This window comes from Stenella coeruleoalba (assembly GCF_951394435.1).
Source record: "Stenella coeruleoalba genome assembly, chromosome: 7".
NCBI lineage: Eukaryota > Metazoa > Chordata > Mammalia > Artiodactyla > Delphinidae > Stenella > Stenella coeruleoalba.
Genome location: NC_137153.1, coordinates 43,799,929 through 43,823,410, shown reverse-complemented (window position 1 = coordinate 43,823,410; position 23,482 = coordinate 43,799,929). Strand labels below are relative to the sequence as shown.

Genomic DNA, 23,482 nt, shown 5'->3' with positions numbered 1-23,482 from the left:
GAGGCCCACATGCTCTAGGGCTCATGTGCCACAACTACTGAGCCCGTGTGCTGCAACTACTGAAGCCCACATGCCTTAAGCCCATGCTCTACAACAAGAGAAGCAATGAGAAGCCAGCGCACCGCAGCAAAGAGTAGCCCCCGCTCACCACAACTAGAGAAAGCCCACGTGCCGCAACAAAGACCCAATGCAGCCAAAAATTAAATTAAATTTTTTAAAAAATGAAGGAAAACTAAATACCTTCAGACAAAAACTAAGGAAATTTATTACCAATATACCTACTCTACAAAAAATGTTAAATTTCTTCAGGCAGAAATAATATATCAGACTGAAAATTGGATGTACCAGAAAGAAACAAGAATAAATTAAATGGAATAAATGAAGATAAAATTAACATTTTCTTATTTTCAATTATTCTAAAACAAAAGTAATAGTAATGCATTCTCTATTTATAGCATATGAAAAAGTATGACAGTAGCACAAAGGATGGGAAGGAGAAATTAAGAATATACAGTTGGGGGGCGGAAGCTGCGACCGTCGCGGCGGCCACGTCCCGCCTCAGCGCCCAGAGGACATGCGGGAGAGAGAATGAGCCAGAGGGACACGCTGGTGCATCTGTTTGCCGGAGGATGTGGCAGTACGGTGGGAGCTATTCTGACATGTCCACTGGAAGTTGTAAAAACACGGCTGCAGTCATCTTCTGTGACACTTTATATCTCTGAAGTTCAGCTGAACATCATGGCTGGAGACAGTGTCAATCGAGTAGTGTCTCCTGGACCTCTCCATTGTCTAAAGGTGATCTTGGAAAAAGAAGGGCCTCGTCCCCTGTTTAGAGGATTAGGCCCCAATTTAGTGGGGGCAGCCCCTTCCAGAGCAATATAATTTGCTGCTTATTCAAACTGCAAGGAAAAGTTGAATGGTTTATTTGATCCTGATTCTACCCAGGTACACATGATTTCAGCCGCAATGGCAGTAATTGTTGACTGACTCATTGAAGTTTTAAAGCTGGAAGGTAAAGCCTTAAAGATCAAGGTGGTGAAATACTCTTTACCAATGAAGAGAGATCTTGGGCAAGTTAGAGCACAAGAAACTGAATACAAAATAATCCAAAATATTTCATAAAAATGGATGTGCAACATTACTGATCATAGTGCAAAAGGTGAAAGGTTTTACTGCAATCACAGCGACCAACCCCATTTAGCTTATAAAGACTCAGTTACAGCTTGATGCAAGGAACCGTGGGGAAAAGAGAATGGGCGCTTTTGAGTGTGTCCATAAAGTGTATCAGACAGATGGACTTAGAGGATTTTATAGGGGCATGTCTGCTTCATATGCTGGCATATCAGAGACTGTTATCCATTTTGTTATTTATGAAAGTATTAAGCAAAAACTACTGGAATATAAGATTGCTTCTACAATGAAAAATGAAGAAGAGTCTGTAAAAGAAGCATCAGATTTTGTGGGAATGATGCTAGCTGCTGCCACCTCAAAAACGTGTGCCACAACTATAGCATATCCACATGAAGTTGTAAGAACAAGACTGCGTGAGGAGGGAACAAAATATAGACCCTTTTTTCAGACACTGTCTTTGCTTGTTCAAGAAGAAGGCTATGGGTCTCTTTACCGTGGTCTGACAACTCATCTGGTGAGACAGATTCCAAACACAGCCATTATGATGGACACCTATGAATTAGTGGTCTACCTGCTCAATGGATAGCACCACCAGGCTACTGTACTATAAAGAGGGAAGACCAAAAGATACAGTGGACCATGGAGTACCGAAGCCAGCTTGGTGGACAGAAGGAAAATAGTGTGGGAACATGGAACTATACCTAAGTGGAAGTTTGGTTGTAGGAATTAAAGTAATCATAACCACATTACTTAGTCTTTTTAGTAATGTGAAAAAAAACCTTGGCTGCCTCCAAGAAAAAGCCTTTAGAAGCGCTCGTTCTTCAAAATTGCCATTTTCTCTACCATGTCCACAGGACACAGTTGGCATTTTGTTGATTTATGGCAATCAGAGTATAGTGTTTATTCCATGAGCACTTTTCCAGTCTTCTAGACAGAGCCATCTGTAACTGTATAACTATCCAAAGATAGTACTGACAGTCATAAATTTTCTAACTCTGGCATAATTCCTATAAAATTGAAAAATAACAATGATAATAGTATTTTCACATTTCCTTGAGAGGATCTGGCACTATATTTTAAAGTTAATCATTTGGCATTAGTAGTCACTGTTTTTGACGATAAATGAAGTAGTGTCTAAACATGTGTTTATTTTTAGCTTTAAAATATTTTGGTTTCCACTGCTCACAGGTGCTTTATGTTTAGCATAATGTGAACACTTAAATTGTTTGTTAATGTATCAACTCAAATGGTAATAGTTTGGGACACGACCAGTAAAATGTTGATTCTTGGCCATTTCAGTGACTTGAGCATGTCCTCTTATCTTTTCTAACCTAGTGATACATGAATGAATGCAGTGTCTTTTCAGTGACTTATTAATTATGAACTTGAATTATCCCCTGTGATACCTAAGTATCATTTTCTTAAAGTGGAAAAAATTTACTGCTTCTGAATCTTTCTCTATTTGGTTTCACATTAAGAATTTGAACCTTAGAATTATTTCCAGAAGCTCTGCATACATTGCATTTATTTAGTAGAGAAAATGGTAATTTTCAGCTTTGTCCTTACAAGGTGTTTTCTTTTTTTAAGGTGACGTTATAAATATCTGGGGCAGCATAAACATTATAGGAGAAGGGCCCTCTGCAATCTGATTGGGCAGGTAGTGATCCTAATTAACTTACAGTTTTATAAATGAACAAACTGCTTTGGATAAGGAATTTATTCCATCCGAATTTCTTGAATGGTAAATCATAGAAAGATTCAAGTTAATTCAGATTAAGCGTGTTAACAGGATATAGCTTCTACATTTTGCTGTTGAGTTCAACTGCACCTTTTAATACTTTAAATGTATGGCCCTTATGAAGATATTTGCTGTAATTCAATTAAAAGACTTTCATTTATGGATGTTGCTATACTGGTGTATGAAACTTATACAATTAAACTCCAGTGTGGTAGTCATTTCAGTATACATGAAAAAAAAAAAAGAATATACAGTTGAGGGGCTTCCCTGGTGGCGCAGTGGTTGATAGTCCACCTGCCGATGCAGGGGACATGGGTTCGTGTCCCGGTCTGGGAATATCCCACATGCCACGGAGCAGCTGGGCCCGTGAGCCATGGCCTCTAAGCCTGCACGTGTGGAGCTCACACGGGGAGAAGCCACAACAGTGAGAGGCCTGCGCACCGCAAAACAAACAAAAAAATAAAATAAAAAAAGAATATACAGTTGAAGGTCTGTACAGTACATATGAAGTAGTATAATATCATTTGAAAATTTATTACTTAAATATGCATATGATAAGCCCTAGATTAACAACTAAAACAAATTTTTAAAGAGGTATAAATAAGTTAATAGAGGAGATAAAATAGACACTGAAAATGCTCTAGGCAGAAAAGGGGGAGGGGAGCAAAGAACAGAGAGAAGAAATGGAAAATAGCTAGAAAAAAAAGTAAGTTTTAATCCAATCATACAAATAATCACATTAAATGTGAATTTAATTTTCAAATTGGATTTTGAAAAGCAAGATTCAAATATGTGCTATCAACAACAAATCTACTTCAAGTTCAAAGACATATATAGATAAAAAGGAAAAGGATGAAGAAAGATATACCATGCAAACATTATACAGATGAAAGCTGGAGTAAGTATATTAATATTAGATGAAGTTAGCTTCAGAAAGAAAAGTAATACTGGGGATAAAAAGGGACACTACATAATGATAAGAAAGTCAATCCTCCATTAAAGTATGCATCTAACAACAGAGCTTCAAATATATGAGCCAAAAACTGATGGAACTGAAAGAAATTAACAAATCCACAATTACAGTTGAAAACTTTAATACTCCCCTCAGTAACTGATAAAACAAGTAAACATAAAATCATTAAGTATTATAGAACTAAACAACACTATCAACTAACTAAACCTGAATAATGTATAGAACACCCCACCTAACAGCAAAATTTATTTTCAAGTGTACATGGAACAATCACCAAGATAGATTATACTCTGAGCCATGAAATGAACTTCAACACATTTAGAATAAAAATCATATTATAACATAAATTTGATATAGATAAACTTTAATATAAAGCCTTATTATTACCAAATGACAGTGGAAATTTAGGCTCCCTACTCAGTCTTTGCTGACTGGGGTAGCAGAGCACCTGTGTTTTTCCATGATGTTTGGTTGGAATAGGTGGTTATTGTCAAAGTTTTCTGCCTTGCTAAATTGCTTTTTTCCCACCTAGAGAGAACAGGCTTTTCTGTGGGCTTTTAATCTGTGGTCATTGATCTTTCCTGGGTGCAGGCTTCTCCAACACCCAAACTGGAATGTATGAGAGGCAAAAAGGAATCTCATGGAACTCATCACTGTCTCGTTCCTTGAATCCAAGATCCCTAAATAGTGTGCCTTTTCCACTCCACCTTTCAGAGTCTTTTTCTTATTTTTTAAGATAATATTATAAAATATTATGTTATACCACATTATATTATATCATATCATATTATGTTATGTTATATGAATGGAGATTAAAGAGACAAAAATGGAGGTAAATTTTCTATACTTCACTTGAACTACAAAAATGTTGACACCAGTAGACTGTGATAATTTATGTCTGCATAACTGCAATCACTAAAAGAATCTATACAAAAAGATGCACTCAAAAACACTATACCTGAATCAAAATGGAATCAAAGTCAAAAATTCTAAAATTTGTTCAAGTAACTCACAAAAAAGCAGGGAAAAGAAAATAGAGAAATGAAAACCAGAAAATAAATTATTAAATGACAATTTTAAGCACAAACATATCAAAAATTACATTAAATGTAAATAGTCTAAATATATAATTAAAAGACAAAGATTGACAGAATAGATAGAAACAAAAATGACTAAACTCCTGTGCTGTCTTAAAAAAACTCACTTTAATTATAACTCATTGAACATAAAATGATGGAAAAAGATATATCAAGCATTAATCAAAAGAAAGCAATAGTGCTTATATTAATATCAGAACAAAGTAGGCTTTAAACAAAGAAAATTACCAGGGACAAAGAAGAACATTACATAATGGTAAAAGGGTCAATCCAGCAAAGAGATACAGCAATTCTAAACATGTATGCACCAAAAAACAGAGCTGCAAAATAAGTGAAACAAGAACTGATAGAACTAAAAGGAGAAACAGACAAATCCACAATTACAAGTGGAGACTTTTAGCACTCTTCCCTCAACAATTGATAGAACTACTAAACACAATCAATAAGGACACTGAGGGATGTAACAGCCTTATCAACTAACAGGATCTAATTGACATTTATAAAACACTCCACACATCTACAGCAGAATACATATTTTTTCAAGTAAACAAAGATACAGGACTTCACTGGTGGTCCAGTGGTTAAGACTCCTCACTCCCAATGCAGGGGACCCAGTTTCAATCTCTGGTCAGGGAACTAGATACCACATGCCATAACAAAGAGCCCACATGCCTCAACAAAGGTACTGTGTGCCGCAACTAAGACCCAGTGCACCCAAATAAATATTTAAAAATAATAAAATAAAATAAAGTGTTAAGAAAAAACAAAGATACAGACATGCACTGAAGCATTTACTACATCCACTACACTTCCTTTAATTGATATTCTTTCAAACAGAAAAATTAATAAATACTTGTTAATTATAACCAGTAAAATAATACGATACAGTGATAAAGATAAATTTAATCATGTCAGACCCACTCCTCTACAATTCCTACCCACATAGTTATTGTGGGTATGAGAGATTTGCAATCCACAGATTTACTGGCTGCCTCTGATATTTACAAATTCTCTATCCCCGTTATTCATCTGTATAATGGGGATAAGAATTACCGCTACGTTACAGACAGTGTTTTTATCTCTCTCAGGGCCTGCACAGTCTGTCAATCTGCTTCTCTCTAAGTTTGTTCTTTTCTTCTCTCTGCAGATAGAAAAAATGAAATGGGGAGAAACTTTTCCACACATGTGGCAAAGTTTTAATGTTCTTACTACATAAATTTCAATTAAAAGTGAATAGCGCAAAGAAAAACTTGACAAAGAACATTAACATGCAATTCAAAATAAAAGGACATTTGACGGGCCAAAAAAGAAGTGAAAACCTCGATTTTATTCAAATAACTAAAATAAAAACACAAATGGACAAAAAATATTCACCTAGTGGCCAAAGAAATGAAAATTAAAACTATGATACATCATTTTTACTTATAAATTGGCAAAAATAAAATGAAGCCAGTATTACTGAGAATGCAGCATAATTTACCTTTGCTTATACTGCTGATAGTGCAAATTGATACAAACTTACTACAAGGAACTTGGCAACATCTATTTCATAATTTTTAAGTAGTAATTTCCCTTCTTAATACTTATGTATTATTTGCACTTGTTTAATGAGTTATTATGCTGCAGAAAACATCAGAGATTCACATAAAGACTTATATAGAAGATATTTCTCATGTTTTAGCTACAGTCTAGTGAAAAACTAGAAACCTAAATTTACAACAAGGAGAGTGATGTTGAAATGAATTGTGATACGTGCATGTGAGATAACACCAGCCGTTAAAATCATGTTTCCTAAAATTATTTAATGATGAGAAAATGAATACAATATAATGTTAAGAAAAAAGCAGGATACACATCATATATACAGTATACATGTTAAAAAATTCATACATAAGAAAAGGCTGAAAAAAATCAAAATTGTAAAGAGTGAGTTATTTCTGGGAGGTGAAATTATATGTGATTTGTCTTTTCTTCTTTATGTTTTTATCTCTTATAATTTTCTTGCTTTAAAAATACTAATCTGTTCATCTCAGTATTTTCCACTAGACTAGGCTCCTTGTAGAAGGTCTACATTGTCTTCACAGGGGTGCTCTGCCTAGAAACCAGCACAGTACTGATACAAAATAGGAATTTCCAAATGTCAAATCAACAAAGCAATGCTTTTGTAAGCAAAAAAATTGCAGTTGATTTTACTCTTAAATTAGCTGTAATTTATTCAAGAAATAATTATTTTTATGTAAGTGGCATTGAACTTAATGGAGCATTTCTCAGTTATTTCTGGAATTTCATGTAAGCCAAAAATCATAAAGAAGACACTATTAACATTACCTTATAATAAATTAAAGGAGGTTATGTCTTTAAAATATTCTTGTTTTATATATTATCTCTCATTCCAAAAGAGACTTTAGGTGGCCTAAATAAGAACATATAATAATAGTAGTTTATATTTACCAGGTGCTTACTAAATGTCAAGTTTTCTTCTAAGTGCTTTAACTCTAGTAAGTTATTTAATCTTCATAACAACCCTACTATTATCCAAATTTCATAAATGAAGAAACTGGGGTTCCATGTTTAGGAAAATATACAAGATTGCACCCCTGAGAATTAGGTGAGTTAGGATTAAACTCAGACCCTCTGGCTCCAAAGCCTACACCTTTGGGGCTACAGAACTCCTTCTGTAAAGTAGAGATTTGAAACAGAATCAGCTATATGCTGATTTTCAAGTCCTGGTGTGTTCTTCATGTTTAATATCCAGCCATTAAATAGCATGGCTGAAGCATGAAGCACACTGCCCAGATGCTGTGGTGGACAGTGCTCCTATTTTTAGCCCAACTTTCTTTCAGTCCTTGACCTCTCTCCTTGTGGTAGCCTTTCCTTCCCAAAACAACACGTATATCTTCACGTCTGTCTGCCCTCTACTTCATCAGCACTTACAAACATGAAAGAACCTTTTCAACTTGTTCATTCTCAAGTATACAGTGACTGATGGGACATTGTTACCCCTTCCAAGGAATTTGGATTTTTAACAAGAAACAGATTCTTAAAAAGAAGACCAAATCTCTAATGGTGAGGGTTCCAAGGATTGGGAAGGCTGTGAATGAAACAGTTGGATATAGAGAGTTGCTGGTGCCACTAAATTTATATCCACAAAAGAGGCAATCTGGGCCTCTGAAAACAGTATGAGCTTTGGAGTCTACCATTTTCTAGCTGTGTGAACATAGGAAATGTAGTTAATTGGGCCTCTTTTTTAATTTTTAAAGGAGAACATGGTACCTACTCTCCAAGGATGTAAAAAGGTTTAGTGACAATGTTTATAAATTAGCACCCACAGTCTCCGGTGTGGGGCTAATGCTCTATAAATTATTGGTATTGTGTTTAGCATTCATTTTGGTATAAGTATAAACATTAGGGACATTAACATTAACATTAATTGACATTAACAAAAAAGTACTGAATCTAGCATCAGAAAACCTGGCTTTTGAGCATTAGCTCAACCTTGACTCTGTTGAGAGAGGCAATCCCATGGGCTGTGAATACCCTTGCACATTCTTTCTGGGTGTGCCAAGAATGTAAGGCCCTGGGGACTCTTTATCTGGGCTATTTCTCCAAATTGTTTTTGCAGCAAGCAACTTTGAAGGATAAGGTAATGTCTCCACCCAAACAAAGAGCAGGTTTGCTTAGCACTCACTATAAAAACAGTAAATTCCTTTCCTATGACACAACCCCCTGCATGTGCATCCATCTAGGTCCGTCTATGTCATCCCGTGGGGTCTGGAGGACATGGAGAAATGGAGCTGACATCATGCTCATGCTGTTTGCTGTGCTGCCTTTGTCTCTGACCTAGGAGTTTTATGTCTGCTACCAGCATCCAGAGAACATAACAGGCTAGCTCATCAGCTTACATGTAGGGTAAAACCTCAGAGCCTTTACAGGTCATGATAGACCCCTAATTTACCATAGATGAACAGTAACACCTGCCCTCTCTCCCTCCTAGAACTATTGGAATAGATAAATAAAATACATATTCATGCAGATTGTCAATTTTTAAATAAGATGAGAGACTTAACACAAATAACTGCAGACCGTAAGGTGAGCCTTGTGTCATAACATTGAGAGACTCTCAAATAAAGTAACATTTTACTGTTAGCTACAGGTCAGCTAGTATCTATATTTTTTAGACTTTACCTTAAAAGCACTCTATGTGGTTTTGGCATCGAGCGATACCAGATTCAGAGAATAACGGCATGTGAGTGATACAATCCTATACGTGCATGCCAATGAACCTTCTGGTAACTCAAACTGAAACAAAGACAAAAGTTTCCAAAACATCGACTTTCCTCTGCTGAGAATTACATCATCCTTTTTTACTGTAGTCTTGATGTAGTAGCTTACATATTCATTTTTCACTTACTTAAATGAACTTTATCCTGTGGGGAGCCCACACTGCTTTCCAAAAGTATTTGGTCTTTTTCTTCTGGACTAAAGATGGTGAAGATTCACATGGAAAGCTAGATTTACCCTGCTCCCTCTACCTTACATGCATCAAGACCAAAGAAAAAAACATCTGCTCTGAGATTTACTGCCAACTACAAAGAACTAATAGAAAACCAGGGCCTTTGAGTGGTGAGAATGCTAGTTACAGTTTGAATCTACAAGTGGTTACTGAATATGCAATGCCTATTCATACGCTGAAATCTTCAAATGGCCAGATGGGCCCTGCTCACATTCAGAGAACCACTGAGAGTCATCCGAAATCACCATAACTAGTACCCTTGACATTTACCAAACCACAAACCAAACCTTGCCCACATGAAAAGTGATTAAGTGAAGAGTCACTAACACAGCTTTAATATTTCATTAGAAGCCTCTAATTAAAGGGCAGCCTTTTGTTTCAACACTAAACCAAAGTGATAAGAAATCCATATGCATGTGAGCATGATGAATGTTTTATTAATAACAAATGGACCCACATTGAGATCCAAATGTCTGGTGAAATAATTGGAGGCCAAAAGGAAGTAACTTGCCTGAATCAGTTTACAAGTGTTTTTTGTTCTTGTTGTTTTGTTTTGACTGATGAAAGAAGGAAGTTTTGCATGGCATCTGAAAAAAAAAAAATCTGAGCAATGGACAAGAGAATATAGTGCACACACCTCCCATGTGCCTCTGGACTCATAACCACAAAGGAGGAGGCTGCCTGTGAGGCTCTGGGGGCTATCAGAGCATAGACTGCAGCACTGATTCCAAGCGACAGAATGAAACCTCAGAACATACAAGCCTCCCTGGCAATCAGAAATTGTGTTTGATAGCTTTTGCTGCTCTTTACACTAACACTTTAACCATGTGTCTACTCTATTTGCTCTGGTTCAATGATCCTAGACAATAGAATTTAATGTGAAAAACAGGTAAACAGCTCAGTATTACCAACTGAACACTACAATAGTTTCTTCAGGGTTTGAGAGGATTCTCTGCAGCCTGCATTTTCTCATAATAGCAGCCAATCAAGAGAGTAGAGAAAATGAAGGAAGAAAGGAGAGAGACACACAGAGAGAGACAGAGAGAGAGAGCAGTAGCTAAGAAATTAAATTCTTAGAAGTATTGTTTTCCAGTTAGTCTTCAGAAAAAGAGCCTTATTTTTCATTTATTCTGTTTACTTTAATTTTTACAATATTGATAATTTCCTACATAATTTTCTTTTTATATAACTAACCTCTTTGTAGCTATAACAGTGCACTTGCTGCTTCTAGTGTGGAGCACTCCTCCTTAGATAAATGCAGTCACTTTCTTCTCTAGGTCTCTTCAGGACTCTGGGGCTGACCTGGGACCTCTCTGCTGCCCAGGAGACATTCAGATACTCAGGAGGTAAACTGCTCAAAAGTGAGGAAGGCAAGGTCATGCCACGCAGCCTCCTAGGCCCTGGGAGAATGTGGACACTCTACGGCAACCTGCAGTCTCATCAGGAGGCTCAATCCTTCTAAAGCAGGAGCCAGGAACTCCTGGAGACTATTCTTCCATTCCATAGGAGGTACGTTTGGAATAAAGAGATAAAAGACTTTTAACAACAAACTGCAGAGAAGAAGGAGACAACTGGCTACCGTTAAGACAGGTACTGCTTTGTTCTCAATTGGAGCTATACATGCCTGTATAATGCATGTACAGTGCACTTATGTCCATTTATAAGACTTGTAGTATGGCGGCCTTAGTGAGTGATCAGTTTCTGGTCATGGACTTGATGTTTTGTTTGTTTGTTTCTGTGAGGTTTTTTTAGTTTGAAAAAAGTTTTTTTAATTTTAATTATTTTTAATTTTAATTAATTTTTTAATTTTAATTTTTATTTTATATTGGAGTACAGTTGATTTACAATGTTGTGTTAGTTTCGGGTGTTCAGCAAACTGATTCAGTTATACATGTACATATATCCATTCTTTTTGAGGTTCTTTTCCCATATAGGTTATTACAGAATATTGAGTAGAGTTCCCTGTGCTGTACAGTAGTGGACTTGATGCATTGATTATATTTTGACCTTTATATCATTCATATATCACACACCAGTATAACCCCCAACTACACTGTAAACCACCACACCCAGGCCACATCAACCTGAACATCCAGTTAAGACTGTGAGATCTGGTAAGAAATTCTCAGGCTCAGCCTCCACCAGCCGAACTACTTCCTGCCCTATGTCACTCGTCCTTTCTTAGAGAGTTTGTAATTGTCCCCCCGTGTTCCTGAATTGTGCTCCTCCTGAGCACCTCCCTGAATCCTCCACTCAGGGAGCGTGATGCTTGATGCCAGATGTGGAATGTCTTTTCCACCAAAGTTGAGTAAATGTGACCAGTGTTCTCCCTACCTCGTTCCTGCCATGATTCCTTGTGTTCTGCTTGATCTACTTTAATACCATCCTCCAGTAAATCTTCTAAATAGGATGTTTGTATCATTTTTAATTAAGTGTTCCTCTTGCTTCCCATATTTTAGTATTCTAGTTCCCTTGAGTGGGAGGGATCAAAAAGTGTGCCCAGCGAGGGACTTCCCCGATGGTCCAGTGGTAAAGACTTCGCCTTCCAATGCTGTGGGTGTGGGTTCAGTCCCTGGTTGGGGAGCTAAGATGCCACATGCCTCATGCCAAAAACCCAAAACATAAAACAGAAGCAATATTGTGACAAATTCAATAAGATGTTAAAAATGGTCCACATCAAAAAAAAATCTTTAAAAAAAAAAAGTGTGCCCAGTGAAACTGTAGAACCTGGGTTCTGGGGCCCTGTCCCTTTCCAAGATGCTCACCTACATGGGGTATTTATCTTCCTGTCAGATTCATCTCTGTTGCATTGTCAGATTTCCTTAGATACTATACAAGTCCTCTTACCTGATACAATTGGGACCAGAAGTTCATGTGTTAATTAAAAAAAAAAAACAATATGGAGAAATCTTAAGAATTAGTAATCTATATACTATGCTAAGCAAAACAGTGGTCTCCAAAAGATATCCACATCCTAATTCCCAGAACGCGTGAATATGCTATGTTATACTGGTAAAGAGAAATTAAGATTGCAGATGGAATTAAGGTTGTTAGTCAGATGATCTTAACATAGGAAGATTATCCCTGATTACCCTGGAGGGCCCAGTGCAATCACAAGGGTCCTCCTCACAATTGGAAGAGAAAGGCAAAAGAGGAACAACAGAAAGACGACAGCATGAGAAGGATTCAGCCTCTTGTGGCTGTCTTTGAAGATGGTGGAATGGAGCCACAAGCCAAGGAGCGTAGGAGTCCTCTAAATGATGGAAAAGGCAAAGAAATGGAGTCTCTCCAAGAGCCTCCAAAAGGAAAGGCCCCTGCTGACACTTTGATTTTAGTCCAGTAAGACCCTTGGACTTTTGAACTATAGACGTTGTAAGATAATAAATGTGTGCTGTTTTAAGCCACTGTGTTTTGGTAATTTGTCACAGCAGCAATAGGAAATGAATACATGTATACTAAACATTTCAGGTTAAAACATGTAACTGCTTATTCACCTGCCAACATTTTTGTGTATATCACAGTTTGGAGTTACATAAATCCTTTTTCATTAAATCACACCCATATATTTGGCTATAATTTCCAATTCAATTTCTTAAAGTGAAACAAATATCTGCTAAAAGATTGTATCTAAATATAAAAGTAACTTTTAAATCAATAAGAAGAAGTAAAACAAACCAACAAAAAATAGACAAAGCAGTTAAGACATTTTAAAAGAGAAGTTAAAGGAATGGCCAATGAGCATGAAAAGATGTTCAATATCAGTAGTCACCAGGAAAGCGCAAATTAAAATCACAACAAGATATGACTATGTACCCATCAGAATGGCTAAAATTTAAAATACTGCCAGGCGTTAGCAAGGATTAGACTTTTAATTATGCAGTATTTGAAATAACACATTTTTGCTGTCTTTTTTTGGAAGTTTCATCAATAGTTCAACTGACTCTACAGTTTATTCAAGAAGCAAACTGATAGATTTTCAAAGAGTTTTTACATATTTCTAAGATTAAAATTATTCTTAAGATGTACATTCAAAGAAAAAAAATTTTTTTTCTTTCCCAAAAAAGTAGTTCAGAAGACAAAGAAGCAACACAGACAAAGTTTCAAGGAAAAAATATTGTGACCCAGATTTACTGTTCATGTGAAAGGAAAAAAAAAAAAAAATGCTGATAAGCCATGTAAAAAGAAGGAGGAGAGAAACAGAGAAAAGAGAGAAGGAAGAAGTAAGGGAGGAAGGGAAGGAGGAAGTTATATTATTTGAATATGTTCAATAAAACAGTACATACATCAAAAACTATCCTTGAAAAAAGGCACTAGAACATAAAAAATTAAGTAGCAATAATGTCGGTCTAAAATACTATATTATGTTTTAATATCTTAGGATGTAACTAATGCTGTGAGAGGAAGAAAGTAAAAGCATACTAAGTTTCTCAGCTTTTACCCTCTGCTATAAATGAAATAGTTTAGATTTCCAAAATAATAAGGACTTTCAACAATTAAATGTTATATATTCATTAAAAATAATGGTATTTCTGCAGCCATAAAAGGAATGAAATCTGCAGCCATAAAAGGAATGTTGTTACAACATGGATTATGCTAAGTGAAAGAAGTCAGACAAAGACAAATACCATATGATTTCACTTAGATGTGGAATCTAAAAAACAAAACAAATGAACAAACATAACAAAACAGAACATACTCATAGATACAGAGAACAAACAGGTGGTTACCAGAGGGGAGGGGGGTTGGGGGATGAGTGAAATATGGGAGGGAGATTAAGAGGTACAAACTTCCACTTAAAAAATAAATGAGTCACAGGGATGAAATGTACAGGGTGGGGAACATTGTCAATGATATTGTAATCTTTTTTTTTTTTTGGCCGTATCAGGTGGTTTGCAGGGTCATATTTCCCCGACCAGGGATTGAACCTGGGCCCTCGGCAGTGAAAGCGTGAAGTCATAACCACTGGATCGCCAGGGAATTCCTGATATTGTAGTATCCTTGTATGGTGACATATGTTAACTAGACATTTTGTAGTATATAGAAATCATTTTGTAGTATATAGAAATATCGAACCATTATGCTGTGCAACTGGATCATTTTGTAGTATATAGAAAAATCAAATCATTATGTTGTGCAACTGGAACTAACATAGTGATGTAGGTCAATTATATTTCAATTAAAAAAATATGTAGACCCTGGGAGGAAATACTTCAAAATGCTAATGATGGTTACCTCTGGTGAGTGGGGATTATGGATGACTTAATTTTTACTTTATGCTTTTATGTATTTCTAGTTGTCTGCCATGAACATGTATTGCTTGTAAAATTAGAAAGAAAATAATAAATGTCACTAAAAATTTTTAATACATATTTCTGATAAAAGATAGCACAATAAATCCATTTCCCCTCAGATCACGTTGACTAGATTTGGTTTCCATGCCCATCCTTAGAACTAACATTTGCAAACACCAATCATGAGGCATCCTGTGTTGGGAGTGAGGCTGACCTTCCTGGAGAACAAGAGGGTGGTACTAGCTAAACATCATAGTTCTGTTTCCAGGAAAGAAGGGATGGAAGGATTGGCTGTTGAGAAATCAGTGAATAGAATCAATGGCCTCCAGCCAAAGATCACCAGGAACACACCTATAGGTGAACTAGTTGGGTTTAGTGCTCATTGCAGTGAGGGAGGACGCACACCATGGGGAACTGTGGGGCAGCTCAGCAAGAAACTGTGTGGAAGGATTAATTCTAGAAGCTGGGCATGGGTTAGGTGATCTGGGGGAGGGTTGAAGGAAGCAGGACTTTGCTGTAGATCAGATGCCATCAGGAAAGAAGGGCAATTCTAGCCTACATTCTTAATAAATCTTATCTACAAGGTATGTAGTGAGGCCAGAGCTGTGACAGTCACTCATATTAGCCAAGAGAGAGGGACGTTTGGTATCTGTGGTTTGTTTTTGCCTGCACCTAGACAAAATTATCAAGTTTTCTTATTTGTGTTTTCTCTCACTTCAGCACAGTCACAGAACGCCCTTGTCTGATGTCGCTGTTCCGTGAGATTGTTTATGTCCACTTGGCCTAGTTGTAAGTGTCCTGCCAGTTCCCGAAGGTCAGGAGCTGCTTTTCTCCTTTTAGGGAGTTCTATCCAGATGGTGGGGATGAGGTGAGACCTAATCCTAATGCTGTTATTTGTACCTAATATTCTTGATGCTTCGTATACCTATTAAGAGCTACATATTCGACAAGATTTCACTAACCACTATTTTTAAAGAAAAATGTGTCTGTATCGAAACTAATGAAACAGTTCATTTTCTCTGTGCAGGAAATGATGACCCCCCCTCCCTATTCCTCAATTCCCCTAGGAAATCTCAACAGCGGTTCTGTTTGCAATAAATATGTAGGGCTTTGTTTGTTTACTTGGTCTTCCCTAATACTCACAAATATTGATTTATATCAGTGGATTTATTTAAATGGCAAACAAAAAATAACTTCCCCAGATGAGCATTTCTAAGCCAAGTTTCTGGCCGTAGGGAATACGTTTCCCTTTCAGTTATATATAATTCTCTCCAAACAAGGTACTATCAGGGGAAGTCTAAGAAACAGCATATGTTTCTTAGACTCAGCCTATTGTGGCTTTATGTCACATTTCAGCTTCAACCAGGGCTGAGTCACACAGCACAGAAACCAACAGAAACAAAAGGTTCCATTCCCACTGCAAAGAGTAGCTTCCAGATCTCAGCAGACAACGGAAAGGAAAGAATACTTTTCAGAAACAGAAAATGAGGCTTTCTCTATGCCTAATTTACCTTCAGAGTCCTACCATTCTGAGCTTTCTCACCACTTTAACCCTCTCAGCTCAAGGAAACCAAAGTAAGAAAAGTAAACTGGCAGTCATTAAGTCTGTTAGACAAATAAATCCCCCCAAATTACCTGTTTGGTAACTATCTTCTACAATCTCCTGAGTTGGACACAGAAGACAGCCATGGACATGAGTCAGGCTAGCGTGCCTCTGAGGAACTGGAGAGCCCAGGAATTGAGACAGATCTGGGTCTCAGCTGTGCCAGCTCACCTGAGACACAGTGACAGCCAGTGGACAAGGCTTGCCTATCTGAGGACATGTCTTATAGTATGATCGCTCGAAGGGGTGGAGAATTCACTCTCTGCAGTTTCCCATCCTTTCCCACCCCCTGCTGCCCGTACTGTCTCATACACTTCTTTAATCCATGGGCAGTTGGTCAGAGTAATCCTTCCTTCTGATTTCTAGGTCATTATTCCATGACAGAGACTTTCAGGAAAAACTTCACAAGAGGTCAGCCCCTGCCTTGTTCCTCTGATTTTGCCTTCCTATCCCCTCCCAGCAGGAATGCCCAATGACCCATGTACAGCCCAGGTCCAATGTGGCAGGGACAGCAAGGAAGCAGCAGCTTCAGATTTCAAGGTGGTGGTGCCTGGACCTGATTCTGTCACCCATGGACTTGGGATCTGCCCTCGGCCATCTGGTAGACCCCTAGTCATAGCTCTTCTTTCTGTCCATCCCCTGCCCTGCAGTGTTGATCCAGACTCTGTGACATGACTTCCTTGATTTTCCTGCCTTATACTCCCACTGCTCCCTAGGACCACCTGAGCCCAAGGAAGCCTGATTAGGGCACAAAGATCATAGCAGCCTCTTCTGGGAGACTGGGTACTATTCCATCTCCCTGCTTCTGGCTAGGGAAGTAGTTTAAATTGAATCGTCTTTACCCTTGCAAAAGTACTTTTCGCATTTATTCTGACCTGAACCAGAGGTCTCTAACCCTCTATTCTTCTTCAGAATATTCTGTATTGATTGGGACACAATAAAAATCAGATTCACAACCTTTCTCTACCAACCTCAAATCAATGATATAATGTAATCTCATCACCATGGAAGAAGGGTACAGAGTACATGTAATAAAGGGGAAACCGGTTTGCTGTGAATGATGAGTCTGAGCCTGGTTTCTACTTAATGTTGGGGGTATAGATGGCCTTCGAACAGGGAGCGCATATATTTGAAATCAAATGCCTGCCTGGGAAATATCCACATGTCAATTGTGTAATGAATCAGCTCCACATAATGGTCACATTATAAATAGATGTTCAAGTTCAAAAAATGTGGCCCCTTCTAACACAGAGGCTCTCACATCCTCTCGTGCGTTGGTAAATCACGGTCCCGAGGAACCTGCACTGCCCTCCCTTTCCCTCTCTCCAGGATTGTTTTGAGGGTTACACTTTGCCTTTCATCAGTGATGAATGGAGTATTGTGCTAATGCTGGTCACCTCCATTATTCATGTCCCCATCCTCTGTCCCAGCCTATAATTGTAGCATCCTGGAAGTAGAAGCAAAAACTGCATTACAGAGGAAACTTTCCTATTCCTGATTATAATACCTGACAAGAGGCAGGCTTTTCTATTAATCTTGGGTACCTTCCACCAGAGGGGCATTCATTCACTCGCCATACATGTGCAGGGCCCACATCTGCCAGTATCCCACAGAAACGGAATAGGTGGCTCTTGGGATCTATAACTTCAGCCTGAAGAAGCTGAGGTCACAATCACATCACTCCACTGATATGATGAAAATCGTATCAATCCTTAATCGGCCTATTACAGGCATAAATTCAGAGTTTTCCTGGAGAGATCCTGTGTCCCAGAATTCCTGACTGCCAGGACCCAGGTGAGCTCTGCTGAACATCAAGTATCCCAAAATATTCTCGCTCTCTCATTGCAGCCTATTACAATCCAATTCATGCTTATTCAGAAATGCCCTGGATTTGTCAGAGTTATCTCTTTTCTCCTTTTCAGTTCTTAAAGTGATACTCAAAAGAGGGCATTCAGTTACACAAATTATATCTAAAGGATATTGGCCAAAGATTTATTGTTCAAAATGTATAATTATAGGGATTTTTGTCCTAATTAACAAAGAGGCTGAATAAGTGACAAGCCCATCAGAGCACCAAAAAAGCATACATTTGGGTTACAACACAGTCCATTACTGTAGTTGATCGTGGTTTCTATTAAGTCTTAGAGCTACACAGGTTGTAACTTTGCCATCTGCTACTTCATCAAATCATGTATAGGAAAGCTTCTGGCCTGGAGAAAACCTGTAATGCAGCTGCAGGCTGCTTGCTTCTCTTCTTTTTAAATTAAGACTTTTCAAGGAAGTCTAGGATCCAAATCCAAACTGCAGGGAGAAAGGTAAATAACTTTATGTAGTGTAGTACCCACAAACCCTGGCATTCATAATCGTAAAAATTCAGCCTCGATTTATTTCAAATTTGCTGTATACTGGGCAGTGTCCTAGCCACTGGGTATATCTAGATAAAGGAAATAGAGTGAGACCTGACCCATTAGCCAATTGGGAAGTCTTTGCATTTGCCACATGTCTGAGACTTAGCTGTCCCTCCAGACAGACAGAGCAAACCTCCCTCCAGCTTGCCAACACTGGAAGCCACTACCCAACCTCTTATAGCTACAGAGACATTACGAGAGGAGAGTAAAGGCAGGGCCTTCGCCCCTCCATCTTCCCTGGCTCTCCTGGACCCCCCTTTTCTGAGTCCACAGCAGAACTGTCTCTAGTCCAAGACTGACTCTTAGAGCACAGTCAGATAGAAGAGAGTCAAGGGTCTGCTCCTAGACTATATATAGACTAGTGTCCCTAAACAGGCAACTCAAAGGTTTCTTTAAGTGACTTAAGTTTTACTAAGTAAAGAGTCTTTGTAGCCCTAAGATTGAAGAGAAAACATAATCAACTACAGCTTCAATTGATCTATTTAAAAAAGAGAGTCAGTGTCATAGAGCAAACAGGGAATTACTTATCTATAGTTGCAATTTTCTGACAACAGGCCCCCTTTTCTCAAGAGCTAAGGGCGGATCTGTGCCTTTGATATCTGGGGCAAAATTGGCCATACAACCTCATGGTGGGGTTCAGGGAGAGGCAGACAAAAAAGATCCCAGTTGGTGGAAATGGCCAAGGAACTTTGAAGAGTGGCTTTCTATTCTATCCTGTGATCTCCTTCTTTATAAAAGCGATAGTGTGTGTGTGTGTGTGTGTGTCTGTGTGTCTGTGTGTGTGTAGAGACAGACAGGCAGAGGATCAAAGTTAAAGCAAGCTTTTAGAGAGTTCCTACTCTCACAAGCATCTCAGAGTCTAGTCAGAGAAATGGACAAGTAAACTGCAAAGCAGCGTTACACTTCACAGTGGAAGTGTCATGTTGGCACCAAGGAGAGAGTGGTAGATGCTGTCAGGTGAAGGCAGAGAAGGCTTCATGGAAGAGGTGATGATAAATTGACTCTTGAAGGAGGGTAGGGATTTCCAGATACCTTAGGAGGTCAAGGCCAATCCTGCTTTGCTTAGGTGGGTGGTTCTTAAACTTCAGCATGTGTAGAGTCACCTGGAGAGTTCATTAAAGCACAGACTGCCAAGCCTAACCCCAGAGTTTCCGACTGAATAGGTCTGAAGTGGGCCCATGAATCTGTATCTCTAACAAGTTCACAACTGATGCTGATGCTGAGAACTTGAGGCAAAAGTGCAGGGTAAGGAGCAGATATACTGGGAAATAGGCAGACACTGGATCATAAGGACCGTGGGTTCCATGAAGAGACCATTTACAATCTGGACAGTAAGGACCCATTCACAGGTTTTAAGCCACAGAGTGCCATAATAGTATTTGTGTTTTCAGAGGGCAACTCTGGTGGAAGTATAGAGGGAAAGGGTAGTTATAACACAGTTCCAGTCAGCCTCTCAGGAAATGATGAAGTTAGAACAAAAGCCCAGGGGAGTGATAGGAATGTTGAGGATGGATCTGAGGTTACATATGTGAAAATGAGAACAAAAGCCTGGTCTCCTGAGCTATCCTCTCAAAGGGGGAAAATAAATCAACTGTCTCCTTTGCCTCTAGAAACTGTTATTTGTTCTCATCCCTTATTAAAATATGCATTATGTATCTTCTGGGAAAGGACACATAGATTTTAGTATCATTTCCTTAACAGCCATAGTTTGTTAATTCTCTTTTCTAAGAAAAAGGGAAATATCTTATTTAGTGAAGTCAGAGACAAAGCCCTGGGTTAAGGGTCCCTGGTGGGGTTTGGTGGAAGTCTGTGTGTTCATAGTTTGGGCAGAAGCCAACTCAAGAAGGCCAGAGTAGTACAGAGTAGCGATGTAGAGAACACAAGGGGAGTTGCAGAAATAACAAAAGCTGCGGCACCTGAGGATTTCTAGGAAGTCTCAGAAATATTTGGTAGGTGACTGAATTTCCTGTAGAATATGCTACATGAGAGAAATATAAAATTATACTATTTTGCAATATTAAAAGATAACATTTACTGATGCTAATTGTCTTAGCCAGGGTTTCCCCAGAAGCAGACCCTGAGACAAAGGTTCACCTGCTGGTGGTGTATTTGGGAACGGGACCAGAGGGAGCTGGAGTATGGAAGAGGGGAGGGGCTTGGGAGCAGGGACAGCCAATCCCAGGCTGTGGGACCAAACTGACCACCGCCCCATGGGCCACTGCTCACTAGATCCCACAGCACCACCTGAGAAGCTTTATGAAACATTTCTCAGAACCATCCAACAGGGAAGAGAGGGGCCAGGGTTCCCCCCGTGGTCAAGGGCTGGCCTGCAGGACGTTCGGTCTCTCACACTTCTGCGCTGCATACACAAGAGTGCCCACACCAGGTGTCAGAGAAGCCCTAGGCAGGAAGTGAGGAGCTATCAGTTTGCACCTGCACCAGGTGAGCGGGGCCTGGGTAGAAATGGTTACCGAGTGTCAGTATCAGAGGCAAGACCACGAGCATGTTTGGTCTGGGAAGTGTCCAGTACACTTGAGATGGGCCAGATCCTGGGCTAAGGGTTTTACATGCATTCTTTTATTTAAGCCACACAACAACCCTATAAGGCAGGCATTGCTATGCCCACATCACAGAACAAGGAATGAGGGTTAGAGGCCCAAGATGAGATAGCTGGGAAGTGGCAGGGTGAGAACTCAAATCTACTTCTTTCTGACTTGAGCCCATGCTTAACCACAATATTAGGCTGTACTCAACACATTAAACTAGATGGTAACTCAGGAAGTTAGTTCAGGAAGCCATATCAAAGACTTTAAAATACTTATCAATTTTTATTTCTATTCTAGAAATCTAACTTAAGGAAATAATCAGAAATGTACACAAAGAATGATGCTTATCCTAGTCTCATTTATAATGGAATGGATATTTATATGGAATAGATATACATATATATACATATGTATAAAGTATAATGCAATTATTTAAAATGATGACTATGAAAAATATAATAATACAGAGAAATACTTATGACATAAGGTTAAGAAAAAATCTAGCCTACAGAACATACAGTATGAGCTTAACAACATATAAAATACAAATACATAGGAAAAAAAGACTAAAAGGGAAAGTCAAAAATATTAAAGTGGTTGGCAAGGTAATATTAATTTAAAACTTTTTTCTTTATACCTCTCAATATTTTAAAAATTTTCCACAAAAACACATATTACTTTTATAATCAGTGACATTTTTATTTTATTTTAATAGGCAGTGGGTGAAGTGACTGTTACCCACCAGGGGCTCCCCACTGGTACCCTAAGTCACCTTCCAGCACCAGCTGGGTCAGGTGGTCTGTCCTTCCCTGCACCCCTCACAGCAGTTGTTGTCAGTGCTGCCACTGAGGAAGGGTCCTTTGTGGCGGAAAGAAATCTTTGTGTCCTTCACAGAAAGTCTCCTTCAAGCATTCTGCTTGGAACCTAGAGCTGCATCTCCACTCCTGGGCTCTACAGACACTTATGCACCCCAAGCTGGGCATCACCACAGCCTGGCCACTGCTCTCTGTGTGTGCAGCAGGACTAATGATCCCGCAATGCTTGTGTTTGAGAAGATCTTAACTGGGAGCAGACCTGCTGCAAGTCTGGCCTGTCAAGATGAGCTCTCTGTCCTGGGCAGGGCTAGAACTGTTTCTCCTGTGTTCCCTGAAGTTCCAGGACTCTTCCTGGTTCTTGGAGAAGATTAGAATGTGGGAGGGAAAAGGGCATGGGATCTACACTTTCTTATCCTTTACTAATGCCTCTAGAGGTACAGTTGGCCCTCCATATCTGCCAGTTCTGCATCTGAGGATTCAACTAACCACGGGTCAAAAATATTTAGGGGGGCTTCCCTGGTGGCACGGTGGTTGAGAGTCCGCCTGCCGATGCAGGGGACACGGGTTCGTGTCCCGGTCCGGGAAGATCCCACATGCCGTGGAGCGGCTGGGCCCGTGAGCCATGGCCACTGAGCCTGTGCGTCTAGAGCCTGTGCTCCGCAACGGAAGAGGCCACAACAGTGAGAGGCCCACGTACCGGAAAAAAAAAAAAAAAAAAAAAAAAATTTAGGGGGAAAAATCTCCAGAAAGCTCCAAAAACCAAAACTTGAATTTGTCACACATCAGCAATTATTTGCATAGCATGTACATTGTATCAATATTAGGTGTTATAAATAATCTAGAAATGATTTAAAGAATACAGAAGGATTACATAGGTTATATGCAAACTATTTACAAATCATTTTACATAAGGGACTTGAGCATCCTTGGATTTTGGTATCTGAGGTGGGCCCTGGAACCAACCCCCTGCAGTTACCGAGGGATGACTATAGTTCTCCTTTCACACCCTTGTCAGCCCAATTTCCTTTATTCCCAATGGAGAGATTCTTCATCAATAGGATTTCCCACTTCTCAGTCTGCCGATTAAGTCCCTCCATTTTTTTGGGACAGAGGTGTCCTCTGCCACTTCTCTCATAATTGCTGTGTGGCCATTTCCATCATCATTTTATCTGTGGAGTCTATTCTCTTTATGTCCCTCTTAGAAATAATTCCTGGAGATCCAAAACTAGAAGACTATCATACTAAGAATGGCCGTGGCCCAGGGCCTCGCAGTAACGTTTCAAAAGGCCACATGGTTCTCTTTTGTCCTTTAATAAGCACTCTGAGCAATTTCAAGGAAACAGAGTTGCTTGGCAGGGTGCACAATG

At 38.9% G+C, this 23,482-nt stretch overlaps 2 protein-coding genes across 3 annotated transcripts in view; one reads left to right on the top strand and one right to left on the bottom strand.

The window, feature by feature from the left end:
* Positions 1 to 23,482, bottom strand: part of LOC307189655 (uncharacterized protein) — a 2,229,222-nt gene that overhangs the window by 2,107,826 nt on the left and 97,914 nt on the right. The gene's annotated exons all lie outside the window — the stretch shown is intronic.
* LOC307189235 (solute carrier family 25 member 36-like) lies at positions 553 to 2,139 on the top strand. Its single transcript, XM_079927124.1, is given in 4 exon segments — positions 553 to 879; positions 883 to 972; positions 1,166 to 1,198; positions 1,202 to 2,139. Coding segments are annotated over 4 exon segments (930 nt in total). The 5' UTR covers positions 553 to 588; the 3' UTR covers positions 1,718 to 2,139.